General features: G+C 46.3%; 1 protein-coding gene across 2 annotated transcripts in view; it reads right to left on the reverse strand.

Annotated features, from left to right (window-relative positions):
• Window positions 1–463: 463 nt before the first annotated feature.
• The window catches only part of Myo16 (myosin XVI), a 482,961-nt gene continuing 463,498 nt past the window's right edge, over window positions 464–19,926 (reverse strand). For both annotated transcript variants that reach the window (XM_006981334.4, XM_015999820.3), the window contains exon 35: window positions 464–1,887. In XM_006981334.4, the coding sequence (XP_006981396.2) occupies window positions 1,660–1,887 (228 nt within the window). In that variant the 3' untranslated portion in view covers window positions 464–1,659. The remainder of the gene's footprint in view (window positions 1,888–19,926) is intronic.

Consider the following 19,926-nt stretch of genomic DNA (forward strand, 5'->3'; position numbering starts at 1 on the left):
TGACTTTTGGAGGGCAATGGGGATGAGTCACGATATTTCTTTCATTCTGCCTGTTCTGATGTCCTGGAGGGGCTGTGGTCCCCAGGTGAGCTAATTCTTAGATGCAATGTGTGATCTCTCCTGGAGCGTTCAGGTGCCAAGCCACCGATACAGAGCTCCCATCTCAACGGCCCCCTTTATTGCAGGCCAGCTGTATCCAGAGCCCCCGACTCAGACCACCCCAGGTCTCAGAGTGGTCAGTTCTGGGTTGCCTGCTGTGGCTCACTCCTTGATTTTTTTTTTTTTAAAGACCGTGCACCACTCCCTTTGTTCGAGCAGGTGTCTCCCGAAGCTTGCAAATGGCTGCAGAGACCAGAACACGAAAGAAGTTTGGATAAAGGTGCTCCATCGCTCCTACACAGCTGACCAAAAGACAGGAATTCCCAGAAGACGGCACTGACCACAAATGACTGAAACAACAGAACACGGTTGCACCCTTTTATTGGCACAGTAGCTCTGTAACGGCTGAAATGAATAAAGTGGTCCAAGTGGCGGGAGAGACGGTGGCAGGTGGCTGGTGGAGCCACTGCTGCTCGGGACTCACTGACAGTGGGCAGAAAGACATGGAGAAGGGAATCCATCGCACGCACACACGCACGCACGCACGCATGCACGCAAGGCACGCACGCAGCGGGTGGGGCGCACAGCGAGGGGATCATGCAGTGTTCCCAGGCAGGGCAGGACGCTGCTCTATCCAATGAGGTTCAGCCTGCTTAACGTTACTGTTTGTTGAAAGTCTTGTGTCCCCAGCTAGGAACCTGAAACCCTATGTTTTGAACCACAAACATCCCGTCATCTATGTGGAGCTGAGGAGTTGGGTGGGGATGAAGCTTAACCGACCGACGAACGCCAAAGCCACGCGTATCCAAGGGAAACAAACGCTGGGTGCGGGAAAGGGAAGAAGAACGTGAAATGGAAACTCTAGTTCTCAACCTGCATTCCCGCAAGGGTCCGCTAAAGCCAAGGCAACACACAATCCCCAGGCCTTGAGGGGCTTTGGGTTAAAAATAAGTATGTGGAATTAAAAAAAAAAAAATCCCTAGAAATGATGTTTTAAAATCTGCATTTTGAAGAAAGGGAACACACGGGGTGCATAAAGTTATAAAACACAGTAATAAACATGTAAAACAATCGTCGGGTTTGTGATTCTAATGACACACAAACATCTACAAAGAAATGAACCATACATCCTAGGTGCTGCACCGTGTGAAAGCCGCTGGTGGGGTAGCGGCTCGTGTGGGGTGTCCTAGACACAGCTGCCTGGAGGACCTCTTCCCACTGCTCTGCCCTCCTGCCTCGTCTGCATGCCTCCTCAGCTCTAGCTATCTGGGAGCAGTGTGGCCCTAAAATTCAGTGTGCTACCAAGAAATGGAGAAGGAACCAACACACACACACACACACACACACGCACGCACGCACGCACGCACGCACGCACGCACGCACGCACGCACGCACGCGCACACAGGCACGCACACACATACACACAGGAGGTCTTGGGTAGTTATCATGAGTGTCCTGTGCTTTTGTGGAGACGCCTGGAGAGGAGGCATCAGAGGGCAGCCTCTTGCCCTGTTCCTGCAGTCACTAGATGGCTCAGTCATGTGGCCACAGGCTAGGTTGTCAGATGCTGCTGTCCCAGAGTTGGGAAGGCAGCCTGGTGCAGGAGCCCCCCTCGGGCTTCTTTAGGAGCGTGGGCTTCTTGCAGGGTGGCGGTGGTGGTGCCCGGGGCTCCGGGGGCTGCAGGGCATCCTGCCAGCCTTCTCTGGCCTCGCAGAGCTTCCTCCTCCAGTCCAGCAGCTCCTGCAGAGCCACGCTCTCATTCTCAGAGAGCCTCAGCTGATGGATGACCTGCAGCAGAAGAGAAGAAGCAAGGTCGCTGCAGATGTGGCGACTGAGCTGAGGAGGGGGCGGGATCTATGATAGCAGTGCCAGGGGGTGAAGGGCGAGGCTGGGGCACAAAGAGTCAGTGGCTTCCAAACCTCCAGCGGCAAGACCACCAGAAATAGTGTGGACCCAGGGGGGCAGAAATAGTCATCAGGAGGACTACAGAACAGTTCTTGTGTACTGCACCCCGCAACGATACAAGCAATAGCAGCAGCAGCAGCAGCAGCAGCAGCAGCAGCAGCAGCAGCAACTTGCCCTGCATTCCCTGAGTTCCCCAACACTCCTGTGCCAGCTTGTATTTCCTCATGAATTCTTCTTTGAATTTGCTTCTAGAAAAAAAAAAAGGCTATTCAAGTGTTACCCCGCTGCAGGAGCCCCTCGCCCATCTGCACGCACAATGGACGGGCACACGGGACTATCAGGGTGACATGCCCCACCTCAACCATATACTTTAGCCCAAGGACAGACTCCCCTACTCAGAACAGCTGCTAGAGCTGGGCCATGCTGATGTTGAAACCGTTCCCAAACATGGATGTAATAAGAGCGAGGCACCCACACGCCGCTTGCTGGAGGGAGGCTAGCTGTGGCTGAGAACACACTTGCCACCTGCCGCGGTCTCCAGCCACAGTCTCTGTGTTTGGACAATGAAGCAGAGACTTCTGTCTAGGCACTGGGCCCTCTCTCAGAGGCCAAGTCCTCTAACACAGGCACAGCCCCCCCACCCCCCCCACCCCCCCACCCCCCCACCCCCCCCACCCTCCCACCCCTACCCCCCACCCCCGTGGAGGACAGCTCCTGATAGGCAACTGGCATTAGCTGCTCCCACGTGGTTTACAATCGTTCCTGAAAGCTGCCCCAGCTTCAGCCAGGGCACAGTGGGAAGAAAGGGAGTCTTCCTAGGGGCATCTCTTTTCTGCCAGTGGCTGGAGACCTATTAGGCAGATCATTACGGGCACCATGCACTGGCTATTCTAACATGAAAAAAAAATTCTTAAAAAGAATGAGATACTAGAAGCCGGAGGGGGAGTGCTGGGGGACAGCTGGGAGAAAACTCGGAGATGGTTCACCCCATCCCAGGCCCCCAAAGGCTGTGCACCACTTCCATCTTATCACGACTTCTGGTTAAACCGGAGAGCAGAATCCAGTAGGACACGCAATGTGACTCTGACATGCAGAACGTTGCCTAGAAAGACTGGCCTTGCTGGTGGTCCTTATCCAACCCTGAACCCACACCCGAGGGGGCTGTGCACCCATGCAAATGGTCATGAAAGTCAGATCCGTATTCAGAGTCCTTATCAGCAAAAGGGATTTCCTAAATGAGCGGATCTCACATAGGAAATGATCATCAAGGTGGCTGTAGCACCTCAGTGTGGACACCTCTGGGCTCCTGGACTCCTTGGACTGTCTCATCACTATCACACCCTCAACACATCTGGAGAAAAGGTCTCCAAAGCAGGAGGGACCCTTAGTACTTTTGTAGGTCTCCAGGATGACCTGTATTGAGCATAATTCTACAGATGATGTCGTGGAAGGCAGACTGCTTCTACCCACCATGGAATGAACCAAGAAAGTGGGACTTTGGGGGAATGAACAGAGTTTATTCAGCTAATAAATGTTATGGAGGGCTAACTTGTACAGGCAACTTTCTGTGAACCAGGCTCCTCCTATGAGTTCTAAAGAGTTGGTGCTATATGGATGAGGACACCGAGACACGTCACTCGGAAAAGGTGGCTTCAGAGCCTGTGTTCTAAGGTGTGGCTTTGTCCAGCTTGTCACTCAGCAATGCTGTCCAGACTCTCAGTGAAGGGGGAGTGAGGGTCTCCTATCCTAGATTCATCTCCTTTTGCTAAGTGTGAGACACCAATGTGACTCTTCACGGGTGCATTTTATTGCTCAGTTCCCCTCCACTAGTGTGGGAGTCCACTGGGGCCATTCTCCTGTGCTCTGCACACGTACAGCATCCTCACGTGAGCTCCTTCGCTCACATTCAGCACGTAGCATCAAGGAAGGACAGTCACTTTTCTTTAGGAGTGTGGTCACTGCTACGTTTCCCCATCATCCCCAGTGGATGATCTCAAGCCTGTTCAGGCAGCTCTAACTGGACTAAATGGGTTAAGACAGACAAACAAAGAAACACATAAATGAATGAAGAAAACATGTAAGAGAAGGACACATAGTTGGAGGGAGATGTGATGGGGGATTCTGGATTCTCAGGGGAGTGGAAGGAGGGGATTGAGAGGCGGATATGATTCAGATACACTGTATATGTGTGTGTGTATGAAAATTTCAAGGAATAAATAAAAGTAGGATTTAAAAAAAACTAAAGGAAAAATCACACTTATATTCAGAGGTACTACAATGAGAGCAGAAACTTACTCCCTAACAGAAATCCAGGAAGCCCGAGAGCAAGGAAACATGGATCGTGTTATTGAGAGTCAACCTAGCAGAGAGACAGCCTTCAGAACTCAGAGTGAAATAAAGACGTCACACAAACAAAAATGTCCTCAGAGATCTTGTGTTAACAGAAACACAAAAGGAAGGTTTTTCTTTCTATAGGAAGAAAGTGATCTCAGATGGGAAAAAAAGTAAAATTGAAGGCTCAGGAACACTGTAATTAGCAAACCTACAGGTAAACATCAATTAGGCACTTGGACTGTCTCCTAGACTGCAAGTCACACACAAAACACACGGGTCTGCCAACAGTAACTGCACAAGCCCAAGGGATGGAGGAAAGGTTAAAGCCTTAGTTCTGGAAATGTCAGGAAAGCGATAGAAGCAATAAAATACGCTAGAATGTAATGAGTCAAGCATGCATATCTCACCCTCCAGTCAAACCAGGAAAGCAGTGGTTCTCAGCCTTCCTAATGCTGCGACCCTTTAATACAGTTCTTCATGCTGTGCTGACCCCCAACCATAAAATTATCTCCTTGATACTTCGTAGCTGTAATTGTACTGCTGTTATGAATCGTAATGCAAATATCTGATATGCAGGATATCTGATATGGGATCCTCAGAGCGGTCATGACCACAGGTTGAGAACTACCATAAAGGACCAGGAACAGTGTTGAAGCTAGGAACTACAACAAAAGAAAGCAAGTAACAAATGCTCAGCTTATCTATGAGAAAGCCAGGTAAGGCAAGGTGGTAACGGAGACATGTTCCCAACAAAGCGTCAAATTCAAAACCCCAACAAAAGGACCCTCGTCTCCACTCAGCAGATGGCATCGGGCTCCCCAGTGGCTGTGCCTCTTTCTCTCTGTGCCAGGCACAAACACCCGTCTATATTTCCACTACAGCATGAGCTCCTTTCAGCATTTTCCATGACAACCAAAAAGTGGCCAGATGTGAAACCTCCACTAAACCTCCGAAAGGAACAGCTTCGAAGTCGGCACCACACACCAAAGCACACAGGTGCCGGTCTCCCGGTGACTCTAGGTAGCTGCCGATACCAATGAGACATGTTTGGAGGGAAGTTGACAGAAAATGCCCCAAATCTCCAGCTTGAGTCATGGTGTCTTATCCTGTGAGTTCCGATGTGTGTGTTCATGTGTGCATACTTGTGTGTAGACAAGAATATGAGTGTGTGTGTGTGTGTGTGTGCATGTGTGTGCGTGCACGCGTTTGTGTTGTGGATAGGTTATAGAGCAACCTTGGACATTGCTTCTCAGACACCATCTCCTTCGTTTTTTAAGGCAGAGTAGCTCATTGGTCAGGAGCTTGCTAAGGAGGCTAGACAACCCCACAGACTCACTTGTATCTGTCTTCCCATTGCTGGGATTGCAAGAAGGTGCCGTTTATAGCAGTTTTCATTTGTTTGTTTTTAACGTGGTTTCTGGTGCTGAACTCAGTCCCTTATGTCTGTACAGTAAGCACTCACTGACTGAACAATATCCCCAGTCTTTGCTTTTTTGAGGGGGGAGGGGTTCTCTCTTTTGAAAGCTTTGCTGCATTTACTAAAAATACTCAAATTCCCAAGTACATTATGAAATGTGAAGCTCTCACACACAAACCATTAGCAAGACCTTCCTTAATGAGGGTGTCGACGGTTTGAATGCCGAGGAGAGTCCAGAGGAACATTATCTTGAAGTCAACAGGCTTTCAGTGGTTCCCCAATAAGTGAAAATCTGACTGATACTTTCGATAATCAGCTGGAGCTCAGAATAAAGCCTTTCTTGGGAGAATACCACAGAACATTCCTTAGATTCTATTTTGGAGATTAGTAGCGATTGAGGGAAATTTATTAGGCATAAAAGGAGAGCTGGCAGAACCGCATAAAAGGGATTCCAGAGTGCCAGCATTATCGTTCTTCATTAAAAAATAAGCTTGGTCACAGGTATGTCTAAACGGCAGTTAGGCATTCCGAAAGCCCTTTGACACAGAGGGATTTCAAGACTATGGTCTTCAGAGGCTTGCCCCCAAAGGAAATCACTCTGGGGCTAATAAGATTTAATCTGCTTCATTTAGATCTATTAAATTTATTAGATTGCAAAACCCACATATCATGGTCTCAAAGGTGATAAAAGGGCTTTGGTATCTCAGAATAACAAGCCAGGGCTGTTCTGTCCAGGAGAGCATAAACAAGGAGCATTTTGAGTACCACCCAGTGTCATAGAAATACCCACACCAGTGTCTGTTCACTTTTTCAATCTTGCGTTCTATTGGTAACAAAAAACACACATGAATTCTTTAACTGCTGTTTGATATTTCCCAGATAAACTGAATGTTACCATTAAAGGGGAAAGCTGATTTTGGTAACAAAAGTGTCCTTTTGCTTCTGAAAGTGAATCATTTCTTTTTAAAGAGAGGAAAAAAACAAAACAAAACCAAATCACAGGAGGTCAGGGTGCTGCCACACCTGGGCAGGGTCAGCTAGCTTCACATGAAGTGTAACTCACCCATTTATAAGACAGAAGTCCCCCTTCCTCTTCTTCCCCTCTGGAAGGTTGCACAGAACTGCCATTAGCATTTGCAGGCAAGAGGCAACCCTTACACCAAGGCATAAAAGGCACCCCCTCTTTTTTAAACCTTTGGAGCGCTTGGGACAGTCCTGGGCTCTATAAACATAACACATGCCCTGATTTAAGGAAATGCGATGGATGCCTTACCATGATACCCACAACACAGGCAGGACAGCTCAGCAAGGGAGATCTGTTCACTAGAACTCAGTTTTCAACCATGCGACTTGGTTAAAAGGTACCTTGGTTTGCAGAGAGTCTGGGTTTTTAGGGGGATGGTCAGCTGAGCAACTAGGAAAAGGAACTAACACAAAAGGGTTTTCCTGGAAAGTGGGGGGATTCTAAGTCTGTGTACATATGTTTTCGCAGTGATCCTGGACTCCACTCTTTACAGGTATCATGAAGCCATGGTGGATGTAGAGTTGGTATTGAGTGGCAGCACGGCCTGAAGAACTGCCCTCTGGAGAGTAGAGACCGGGCTGGATGTTGCCTCTGGCCCTAGAGCTTGGTCGGTCGCAGTATAGCTCACCATCATTCAAGCAGTAAGAACTGGTGAGGGATGGGCAGGAGCACAGAGCGGCTGTCGAGTCTTGGCATTGCTAGCTCCTTTGACTTGATGAAAGTTCCCTAGAATTCCCGAAAGAATCTTGATGCCCAAATCAAATAACATCCAAGGAAAGGACTTCTCCCAGCAAACGGCCCTAGGAAATGGACCAGAGCTCTTCCTTGGCTGTGGAAGAGGAACTCTCCAGATATGGAGCCATGCTGGAGTCACAATGTAAGTATGAGTCAGGTGAGGTCGTTTATGACAGTGTCAAACATGACTTTCACCTAAGGAAAGCTGGGACAGGCAGAGTGAATGGGTGAGAGTCGTTTTCCTGTTTTAATTTTAAAATACTATAAGCATGTTTTTATGAGCAACTGAAGCAACTCTTTTAAAATATTTGACTATTCTTTTACGTATTTGAGGGTTTTGTCTACATGTATGTCTGTGTACCACCTGCATGCCTGCTGCCTGCCTTGGTCAGAATGCCATGGAACTGGAGTTACAGGCAGTTGTGAGCTACCAAGTGAATGTTGGGAACTGAACCTGGGTCCTACGCAGGAGCAGCAAGGCTCGGACCAGTCAAGCTGAGCTTTCTCTCTAGCCCCCTCGAACAACTCTTAAACACGGTGGTTCTGGAGCAGTGGTTGCATGCTCAGGAGTCCTCACGGTAAAATGTTTGCATATGTTCGTGATTTTTCTTTTTAAGGAATGCAATCATGCTTTGCGTTGTTTGAACACGCTCTTCTGTGGATTTTTGTCATCTTCCTACTTCATGTAAAAGAAAATCAATACAAGTAATCTATACGGTCTTGCCGAGTAGATAGCTGGAAGGAGTCAATGCATTCCGTTTCTCCTCCAGGCGAACCTCAGTGACAGCTGAGAGGCAGGTCGGCTCGAAGGCTGCCCTGTACCACACATAGAAAGCAGCTGTGGAGGTCATGTGCCATGGCAAGAATGACCAAGCTGATAGAAACTGCATGTTTCTGTCAACCCCTCCACGGTCCTGGTTCCAGCAGTCACTGGGCTAGACACATTCTCTACCTGAGTGTCACGAATCTTAAATTCTCTGTAGGCTTTTATGCTACTTGATCTGTAAATTTGTTTAGTTCATAGCTGCAAAATGAGCCACATGGATAGAGATTTTATGTAGCGCTGTGCGTACGTGTAGCTAGCACTACTATAAGCTACTTGTGAGATATTAAAGGTCTAGGAGAAATGTTGATCAGTTCAATGGGCATCCATTACAGCTTGACCAGACCATGGCATCCTTTAGAGTCCAAGACTAGCAAGCAATTTCTAATCACATTCAGCATCCAGAGCATGGACTTAGAGTATCAGTGGAGTGACCATGAATGCCAGAACTGGGTTCAAGAGAAGGAAGGTATCCTGTCACGATAAATTTCACTCGTGGGTTCATTTTTAAGAAAAAGACAAGGAATCTTGTCTTCATCCATCTCTGTTTTCTCTATGGCAGACGGCAGAGGTCTAAAATGTCAAGCAATGCCGGGCTCACCTTGTCACATTGAAAGCATTCTTATTCCGGGACGCTTCTCACGGCTCACAGACTCAGATGAGACTCTTTCACACCAGGGAAGGCCCTGGGCACTTAAAATGTGCTGCTGGGAAGCCCCAGGGATGTAGGTGGCCTTCCAGCCCCAGCTCACTGTGCACTCAGTCACGCCCACCTGGATGAGTCTGAATAGCCAGTGGGTGGGGTCCTGGAGTGAGAGGGCACTGAGGGACCTTCTGCTGGCAAAGAACACGGAGACTTCAGCCACATGGGTGTAGTCCGGCTCTTGGTTTGGATGCCTTCATAAGCCAAATTCTTTGGTAGAAGATCCGGTAAGATACCTGAAAACTGTTCTGTGATTTTCAGATTCAACATTCCAGAGATCCAAAGACTTCGACAGTTCTTCTAATTTAGTCGTAAGAGGGTCACATGTCACAGTGCATAGAGAGTCACAGAAATCAGATCCGCCAGATCCAAGAGGCTTATTTCACAACAAGCAGTATGAGTAGAGCCACCAGGAGACAGCTTTTGTGACCAGCGCCCTCCTGTGAGGTCACACCACCTGACTCCACCCAGGTTCATCCACAGCAACACTAAATACTGTGCTCTGTTCCCAAGGGGAGCTCCTATAAGGAGGACATGAATCCATGTGCGCTCAGAGACCTCTGTCTCTACAAGGCCCTGATACACCACTTAGATATTGAGACAGCCAAGGTGCAAAGCCACTAACCAGCTCCTGAGGCTGCTTTTCCTCCAGTCAAGTCCCTTTCTCACAAGGTCTGCAACAGGACGATCCCTTGACAGAACCAATGATCCTTATTAAAGAATTGTGCAGCCCAGAGTACCGAGCTGGGGAGAAAAGCCATGGTTTCACTATGTTTTCAGAGAGGCTGGATGATTTCATGTTCAAAACTGAGCTAGTGGCATAGTTTCTGCTCCCCTTGCTCAGACTGCAGAGTCTCCCAGGTTGCCCCACAACCAGGAAACAATGGACTAGAAATTAAGACAGAATTTGTGACAGTGATATGAAGATGAGGTTCATGCTTATTTTTTCTTTTAAAATATTTATTTAATTTTACGTGTATGTGTGTGTTTGCATAAGTTCATGTGTACCATGTTCATGCAAGAGCCCTAGGAGACAGGAAATGGGTGTCAGATCTCCTGGAACTGGAGTTACAGAGTGTGGGCCGACCCATGGGTACTGGGAACTGAAATCAGGTCCTCCACAAAAGCAGCAAGTACACTTAACTGTGGAGCCACCTCTCCAGCCCGTATTCTCTCTCATGAGTGAGACTTACAGCAACACCTGTGGTTAGGAAAACAGTGACCCTGAGCCTAGATGGAAGCGCACGGGGTCTCAGGCCTCCGGAGGCCTGGTACTCTGCGTCCATTTGCTCAGTTTCCAATGGCTTCCTGCCGTTCTATTAACAGAGCTCTACAGGGCGAACTCATTAGATTGCTCACGTCTCCCAGACTTCTGATGGATGTATACTCCTTTGGACAAAGCTAATTATTCCCAGTGAGTAACTGGTGCCCCGGATTTTACCTTAAGTCTTTCATTTCAAGGATAAAAATAATCTTTGTAAATAATTCAGATGTGAAGCCATATTGCTGCTCATTTATCTCAGAATTGGTTTTTCTATTGACTATTTACCCAAAGGTGAAAGAGGCCTGTGCTGACATTTATGGAAATTGAAAGAGGGGCCGTGCCCTGGGTGTCCGAATGCTAAAGATTAGTGTTTAAGATCGGATGCAAATCTTATTTCTATTCGCTGCTAACAAGACACTGGAAAAAAGAAATCAGGAAACAAAATGTGAAAAGTACTCTATAAAATCAGGTATGCTTAAGTGAATCTTAAAGATGTGACCTAAAACAGGTGAGACCCAAGACAAAGACCATGTTTGTTCTGTTGTTACTTCTTGTTGGGTTCTGGGATGGAATCTCACTCTTGCTGACCTGTCCTGCTATCTGGCTGGCTTGGAAAGGCTATGGAGCTCAGGCTGGTCTCCAACACACCATCTTCTTTCCCCAGCCTCCCAAGCAGTTGAGGTTGTAAGTGTGAGCTACCATGCCCCATTGGAAAGTCTGTGGTTATTGGAGTGTATCTATCTCTATTTCTTAAAGTATAAAAGAAACAAACAAACAAACAAACAAAAAAAAAACCAGACAAACGAAATTAAAAAAAAAAGTCTCTTAAAGTAGAAATAGTGTTTGTGATTTGGTCTGAACAAAGTTGGTCCCTCCTAATTCAGGAAAAGTTGCCTGTGTGTCAGTCCAGTGACATTTACATTTGGGATTTAGTTCCTTTATGGCCTCAGGTTTAAACGCAGGGGGAGATATTCCCTGTAAGGTACACTGGGCTTTTACTGACTCCAAGCATTGCTGTTTCTAGACCTTAGGAGTAGGTTCCTCCTTCCACATCTGGAGGAGGTGATTTCCTGAAAAAGCAAGAACTATTCTTACTGGTAATAATTAGCATCATAAAAAAACACCTGCTGTGATTTCAATAGACATTTGTTTGCATTTGTTGCTGATTTTTCTGCTATCAAGTTATAAATTAAAAAAAAAAAAAAAAGCCTGTGTGTTTCTTTATGTCAATTGAAAGTGATGAAACCCGGGACTGAGGATAGAGTTCAGTGTCAGCACTACTATCCCACAAGTGTGAGGACCTGAGCTCCAATCCCTAGGACCCACTCAAAAGCTGGAGAGGTGTGGAGGGCACCCTCTATACTCAGCTAATGGAAGACACAGACAAGGGATGCCTGAGGCAAGCTGGCTGGTTAGACGAGCCGACGGTGAGCTCTGGGCTCAGAGAGCTGTAGCAAGTTTCCTTGTCTGACTGTCTTTGGACTGCCAACCTACATGGAGGCTTATTATTAATTATGAGAGCTCAGCCTATAGCTTAGGCTTCTTCCTAACTGGCTCTTAAACTAACCCATTTCTATTAACCTACATTTTATCACGTGGGGTTTCACTTTCCTTTCATTCTGTATGTCCGACTCCCTCTGCGTCTCCTGTGTACCTCGATTATCTCCTCCTACTTCCTCTCTCTGCCCAGAAGTTCCACCCATACCTCCTGCCTAGCTATTGGTCATTCAGTTCTTTATTAAACCAGTCACAGCAATGCATCTTCACACAGTGTACAAATGTCCCACCGCACAGAGTAATTGAGGAAAACCCCGCTATTGTCAGCTTTCATGATCCACCCCACACATGCATGCAATGCACACACCTACACATGGGAACATGCATACACACAGACACAGACACAGACACAGCCACACACACACACACACACACACACACACACACACACACACACAAAAGAAGAGAAAGTGATGGAACAAATAGCTATGGTGGATGGCACAGGCCTAGTGAATATTTACAGCAATGCCTTGTTACTGTTAAATGACTCAGACCCAGGGAACTAATGGAAAAGTTTAAAATCTGTTAGACTGGAAACACAAAAAAAGCAAATGTATGTTAAAACTCCCTTTCCCATGTTTTCTTGGAATGATAAGAGAGTTGTTACAAGTCCAAAAGGAGCCTGACCAAGGACGGTTAATCCACATCTCCCCTCCAAGCCTGGCGCGCTCACAATCCCCCACAGCACTGCCCTCCTTCCCCTGCCTAAAACATTAGGCCTCTGTGCTGGAGCCTATCAGAAGGTACCAGAAGTTTTGGGTGCACGGATTCTTGTCTTGTCCTCCTCTTTTCTCATATTTCAGTTTGGACACAGAGATGCAAACCCTCCCTCGATTCTGTTTCTATTCCCTGCCATGGTGCCTGTTTGCACAGAAACCAACACCCACTGCCTGATGAAATCCTGCGTCCCGGGCCTGTCTCCGTGTGTCAGGTCCACATTATTATTCTAGGAACCACCCTCAAGCACTGGGGAAAAGCTGGTTAAATATTGTTAGCACCTTTCACAGGCTCAGGAATTCATCATTAGATGCTAAAGCCACTCGGCTGTAAGTGTAAAGTGAGAATGTAAACTCAGATACACAGGGTGTAGTCAGCCTTCCCAGGCTCTAGTGGCGTTGTCTTCTAAGAGGTTTCCCTTTCCATCCATCAACCGACAGATAGATTTAAGTCCTTGTGAAAATGGAAGGAGCTGTAGTTTATTCTGTAAGAATAACTAGTTTAAGAATAAACTTAGGGGAAGTCTGTATTCTTCTATAAGGATGGACTTAAAAGCACCAAGCATGACCTCTCTCCCTCCAGATGTCTCATGAAAAAACAACAGTGTAAACACACGTGAATTTGACAAGTCAATGTGTGTGGAGGAAGCACATGGAGAGATCTCAAGGTATCTTCTCATTCAACAATAATTTATCAGAGCTAGAGAGACACCTTAGTAGTTAAGAGTGCATACAACTCTTAGAACCCGATTCGGTTTCCAGCAACTGTGTCAGGGGGTTCACCACCATCTACAACGTCATCTCCCAAAGACCAAAGCACCCATGTTCCAAAGACACTAACACTCCCATGCACATAGCCATACACATACACATAACTGAAAATGAAACAGATCTTTTAAAAACATCCCTAATAATTTGTTCATGTAGTTACTCTTGGAACATGGATGAGCATGGGTTCTTAAGTTGTCAACATGAAAACTGGGTTGTGGGATTTGAGCTAGACTGGAAGGATGGGAAGGTGGAGGAGTGTGAACAATAGTGCACATGTGTTGCTCACGCCTATCCTCCAGTGATGGAACCGTAGAGATGTTATAGGGCCATTCACAGTGGAAAACCACATCAGATTCGGTTTCGGGGAAAGAACAGAACTGTGGAGGAAGAGGCAGTGAGGTAAGGCCCAGGTGAGTGAGGGCGGCCAGGACCAATCGGGCCTCCCCCACTGTCCTCAGAAGACAGAGGAAAGGAGCCTAAGCCTACTTCCCCCCACCTGATGCATTAGCTGGCATCTTCGCCCACAATTTTCAAGGCACAGCTGACCAGCCTTGAGAAAAGACAACACACAATATAGTCATTATAGGCATTTTTACAGTTAGCCTCCTTCTCCTCTCCAGGCCTGCACTGTAACTGTGGGAATTCCAGCTTTCTGTAACAAAGAAGCAGGCAATCATGTCTCCTCAGCTGCCAGGCACCTGCAGCTCTGGCTCTCCTCCTCCAGAGGTCCCTCCCATGAGCAGCAGACATCGGTCTTCCCAGCTGGTCTGTGCTTGACGCAGCTTCCTGGGTCCCCTGACTCTCAGGCTCCACTAGGCCCAGATGTACCCCTGCACAGTGGTCCTGGTCTCCTTTGACCCAGCTCAACTCCCCTTCTCTCTGTTGATACTGCCTTAGGTGGATTATCCACTTTACCCAAATGCTGCTTAGCACTTGTTCTCACTGCTGGAACTGGACTTGCAGTGAGCAAGGGTATGCATTCTGCAGACCAAGTATTCAGTGGACCAGGCCTGTGTCCAGCACAGTGGAGCCTCTGTGAACACTTGATGGCAAATGGGTAAATAAACAAATAAATCTCTGAATATACAATATTATGTAATCCGAAATAGTATACACACACACACACAAAAAAAAACAACAACCATGTGCTTTATGTTGCATAATATAACATTGATAAATGCATTATGTAATTACATGATTGATTATAATTAGTAGTAAAAATACTGCATAAGGATACTTCTGGAACCCTTCACACAACATGACCTTTTGATTCCACCCCTTCCAGAGCTGGTAACACAGAGTGTGAGTGTCCTATTTCCTAAGTTGATTGGTGTATTTTTAACAAGGGCCTAAATAAAAAATATTTAATAAAGCTATGGAATATTACATCAATTTATTTGCCTTAATTCTTCTAGGACTGCCACTGGTTGACAATTAAATTGAGCTGGCAATTTATTGAGTGCTGGTGTGTGCTTTCAATACAAAAGTAATTAAAATGCACTTGGTCCTCAACAGTACCAGGCTGTATGCACACACGTGTGCATACACACACACACACACACACACACACACACACACACGGACACACACACACGGACACACACACACACGGACACACATGTGCACATTTATGAAGGAACAAAAAGCTGGCTGCATGAAGAGATCTGCAGAACAGAGCCATAACCACAGCAATGCAGAGGTAACTGCCCCGTTTGCTTGGAAGGGCACTCAAGGAGGCCATGTAAAGAATGAAGACATTGAAGAAGACTCAGGAAGGTCACAGTAAGCACAGGAGACATTTCTGGCAACGTTTTTAGCACTGTTCCCCAGAAACCAGTGCAAGCATGGCCTCACGATGAAAACACAGGGAGCCACTATTTTCTGATCTGAGAAATGAAAATTATCACCACTCACACTGATCTAAGTTCAAAGCCCGAGCAGTTAGATTCCTACATGTAAAAAACAAAAGAGAACACTATCTTTGCAGAAAGCGAGAAGAAATTACTTTAAACTAATGACCCTGAGTCTATCAACAAACTTCCAGGGGTAGATGCCTAAAGAGGGTCAGGACATGGACAACCCAACATGAACACCCTCTCCAGGACTGCAATTCAACTAGAAGGAAATGCAAAAACATCCATCAGCAGAGTCAGGAAAGTAAATAAGCATGTAAATTATGGAGGGGAAGGAAAATTCAGAAGATTAAAACAAAGAGAATCCTGGACCTGATTTAAAAAGGATACTGCAGAATGAGCTTCAAGCCAACAGGAAATGATGCCGGAGATGATGCTAGAGCATCACCAGCATCAGTAACGCAGGGTGGTCTTGGGGGTGGTCAGACTGCCGAGATGCTAGCTAGCCCTCTCCAGCACACTGTGTTTCTTGCTGTTTGATGGTACTGATTGGTTTTGGTCAACTCAGTAGGAGCCACAATCGTCCAGGAAGAGGGAACCTGAACTAAGGAACTGTATCCCTTAGACTAACCTGGAGGCAAGTGTGTGGATCATTTTCTTGATTCATGATTGATGTGAGAGGAGGCCACTCCTGGGCTGCTGGTCCTGGATTGTATGAGGAAACAGGCTGAGCAAGCCATGAGGAGCCATAAGGCAGCATTCCTACATAGTCTGCTCTGCTTCAGTTTTTGTCTTGAGTTCCTGCTCTGATTTCCCTCAGTGATTAGACTGATGGGGATGTGTAAGCCAAAGAAACTCCTTTCTCCCCAAGTTGTTTATGACGGTGCATTTACGACAACAGGAAGAAAACTGAGATGATGACTTTTGAAAGCAAAGTGACAAGACTGCCCAGGAAGTTTCTACGCACGCAGATGGATGGGGACAACTATGAAGTATAAAGGTCAGGCGTGGAGTGAAGAAGAGCTGACATTATTGGCCCCAGCAGACTAAAATTTGGTACATGTCTACTACAATCAGCAAGGCAACCACAAACACACTTACAAGATTATGCAGGTAAGAAACCAAGAGGTCAACGGAAACAGGGATTAAAGGTATATCAAATCATCTAAGAGAAGCCACCACAGGGAAACAACAAAATGAGACAAAACAAAACCAAACAGCGCAGACAAACAGAAAACACACAACAGAATGGGTTCTCCTAATCAGCCCTGTCAGCAATGACAAGACGTGTATGTGGTCTGTCAGAAAACTGTCAGGCTGTAGAAAAATAAAGAAGACCTTAACAATGCCATGGGCGATAGCTCTGGGTTAAATAGAGGAGCACATGTACTGAGTCGTGAGATGGGCGCTTTACAGGAGGGGTGTAAGGGGTAAAAGTTGGGATTGTAGTTTCACGACCCCAATAATTCTCCTCTAAGGGCATGACTTGTGTAGACCAGGGATTGGGTCTTGTTGAAGTTGTTTTAGAAGATTCACAAGAGGAAAAGCTACACCTTCCAGGCAAGAAATGGAAGAGTAATGGAGTGGCTGGGGACCTCACAAGAAGGAAGGGTCCTGAGTGAAAAGGAAAGGGACATCAGGGACATCGTGCTGACCCCCCTGGCCCAAGCAGACCTTCTAGTACCAGAGGCAGAACCAGGAAAACAAAGGCAGGGTACATGCTGTGGTGGTTAGGGCTATGGTGGTTAGGGCTGGGCTGTGTGCTTTCTGCTCAATCACAGGCAGAAAATGAACGAAAAGACAGAGCCAAACTCTCTTGGTGGCTGATCTGATTGTCATTTCCAGGAGATTCTGTCTAGTCCCAGCGGAGTGTACTCCCTCTTTTAGAACACTAGGAAGTTTCACCAATCCAGGCCACACCCTGGGTGGAAGAACAAAGCCCAAGCAACCCAGGGAATGGGGATAATTCAAGGTGCATTCTCAGATCCAAACAGGATCAGCCAGAAATCAGTAACAGACCGTTAACAGGAAGTCTCTGATCATTTGGAGAGTGTACAACATTGGTCAGGAGAATGTCCCAAGAGGAATTAGAGAATACTTTCAACAGAGCAAAAGTGTAAACAAAGTCTCTGAAAGTTAACATGATGAAACTTGGAGTGCTCAGAGGGAAATGGAGGACGTTGTCTTTTATTAGGAACATCAAAAGTAGTTAGCTGGTTAACACATACACACATGGGGGGTGGGGGGATGGTAGCTATTCAACTGATATCCAATAGATAATCGGTGGCTAGCCACTAGGCAATCCATTAATGTCAACTGACCAGGAAGGAATACAGAATAAGCAAAGTGTTGGCCACACATGAAACTGAAAAGCAGCACTAGCCAGAATATGTAAAGAATTTCTTACATTTACATGAGCAAGGAAACAGTAAAAGAATAGACCTGGACACACAGCTCTGAGGGCTCATGAAAACAATAACAACCAGGAAAATACAACTCGACTCAAGTCACACTGGTCATAGTGGCGAGAATAAAATCATTAAAGGGAGCATCTACCAGTGGAGAACACTTTCAGGGGTGAGTAAACGGGTTTGAGGATTTTAGGGAGTAAGTTAGCAAGGACAGCCACAGTTAGGAGCACCCATGCACAGAACCTCGCCCCCCCTTTCCTGGGACCCCCACAGCTGTTTCCCCCTTATTGAGAATGAGAAGCATACCCCAGGTGTACAAACCAGCGTAGTTGGTGACAGCAAAAACATGGAATGTTGTTTTTTATAGTTTTCCATAACAAGTTGTCAAATTGTGGGCATGATCTCAGCAATTTTATGACTATCTTTACTTAAGAGCTGGATTTGAGAGAAAGCCAAAGTGGAACAGACTAGCTCACACCTAAAACGTGGTAGCTTCTGGCCACTGAACATCACCATCTCTCTGCATCTTTGGTGAACTGAGGGCCAAGGCACAGTGTACGCCAGACGTGCACATCTGGAGGACAGAGGTGAGGACCAGTGCGACCTTTCACCTTGGGATCCCAGGTGGCCAGGGAGTGAGACTGCCCTTAGGGCAGGGTCGGAGCGGTGTCCCTAGACCCTTCCTGTCCTCTTTAGTTTGTTTCCTCTGAGGTTGCTGGGGAAAGCTCAAAGTCATGTCGGGCTGGTGAGTGCAAGGGTGTGCCTGTCATCATGGGTTCCGTGGGTCAGAGGGAACATCTCAATCTCAGCGCTTTCTCATTGAGTCTACGGCTGACACTCGGGCTGAACTATCAAAAAGACAGTTACATATCAAACTGAGACAAAACACTGCAGCAACATCAATCAATCCGTCAGTCAATCAAACCAGAGAAACAGTGGCAGAGTAATATGTGGAGCGATGTATTTATTGAGGCCGAAAGCACGCACAATGGCGGCTGCTATTTCACGGGGACAGCAGGATTTACGGGTTTAGTTTGGCCAAGCGCAGCTGCACACGAGGGCTCTGTTGACTTCAGAGTGATGCGTCACTTCTGGTCTGGCAGGAGGGATGGGATCAAGAACTCCCCTACTGATTTCTCTAAAAACAGAGCTCAGGAGCTAATACGGCAACGTGTTAAGGTTTGTCAAAGTGCTGTGTTTTAACTAGCCACTGTGGTTCAAACAAAGTAAGCTCAGAGTATTCTGTAATGACATTTAAAAAACAAATCATAAATATGGGACTGAGGATATGGACAGTGGGAAAAGTGCTCGCTTGCATAAACATGAGGCTCTGAGTTCAGATTCCCAACACCCTTATAAGAATCAGACTTGCCTGGCTATGTGTGTTTGTAACTTCACAAATGACAGATGGAGACAAGTGGACTCTGGGGACATGCTGGCCATTCAGTCTAGCTAAAACAGCTCTAGGTTCAGAGGGAGACCTTTCCAAAAAAAAAAAAAAGTGGAGAGTATTATGGGAAGACACCAAAGTGATCTCTGGCTTCTCTCTATACATACCTGGATGGGTACACCTGCGTGCACACACATGCCTACCCATACCCCAACACACACACACACACACACACACACACACACACACACACACACACCCTAATTTCTTTCACATTCCAACTAGGTACTGGGTCCTTTGGATTCAATCAATTCTCCTACATGCTAGACTCCATCTATGACGTTAAAGTCTGGCTGGTGTTTCAAATACTGACTCCAGAGAGAGAGATCGGTTCACGATAGGAGTGACGATCCTTTGTGAGCTCCTCTAATACACTAGTCATCATGCTGCTCACGTCACCTGCATCTTCTTTAAATAATCTAAAAATAACCTAGACCTGCATGCTAACAGAGCTGAAAGTCTTACTCAGTTATTTTTTTCTCCCCTTCTAGTTAAATATTTTAATAATTTTTAGGACTAATATTGTAATTATGTTGGCTAGGATTTATGGACCAACACAAATGTGTTCTTCTCAGGGGGCATCACTGGCCTTATCCACATATGTGGCTACCCCCTTGCTCTCCACCAAGGATGATCAGCTTTGCAGACACCACAAGGTCTGTTTTTCTTTGCACATGTGGTCACTCCTCTGATTTCCCATCCTTGTTCTTTGAAAAACTGTTCATTTTTAAAAACTGAATTTACCTCGTTGGTAATAAATGATTAATATCTTAAAAATATAAAATACAATGAATCTTCTCATATTCAGGTCACACACGGAGAACAACACAAAAATACAAAACACAGGATTTACGTTTTTTTTTT

This window comes from Peromyscus maniculatus, chromosome 17 (genome assembly GCF_049852395.1).
Source record: "Peromyscus maniculatus bairdii isolate BWxNUB_F1_BW_parent chromosome 17, HU_Pman_BW_mat_3.1, whole genome shotgun sequence".
NCBI lineage: Eukaryota > Metazoa > Chordata > Mammalia > Rodentia > Cricetidae > Peromyscus > Peromyscus maniculatus.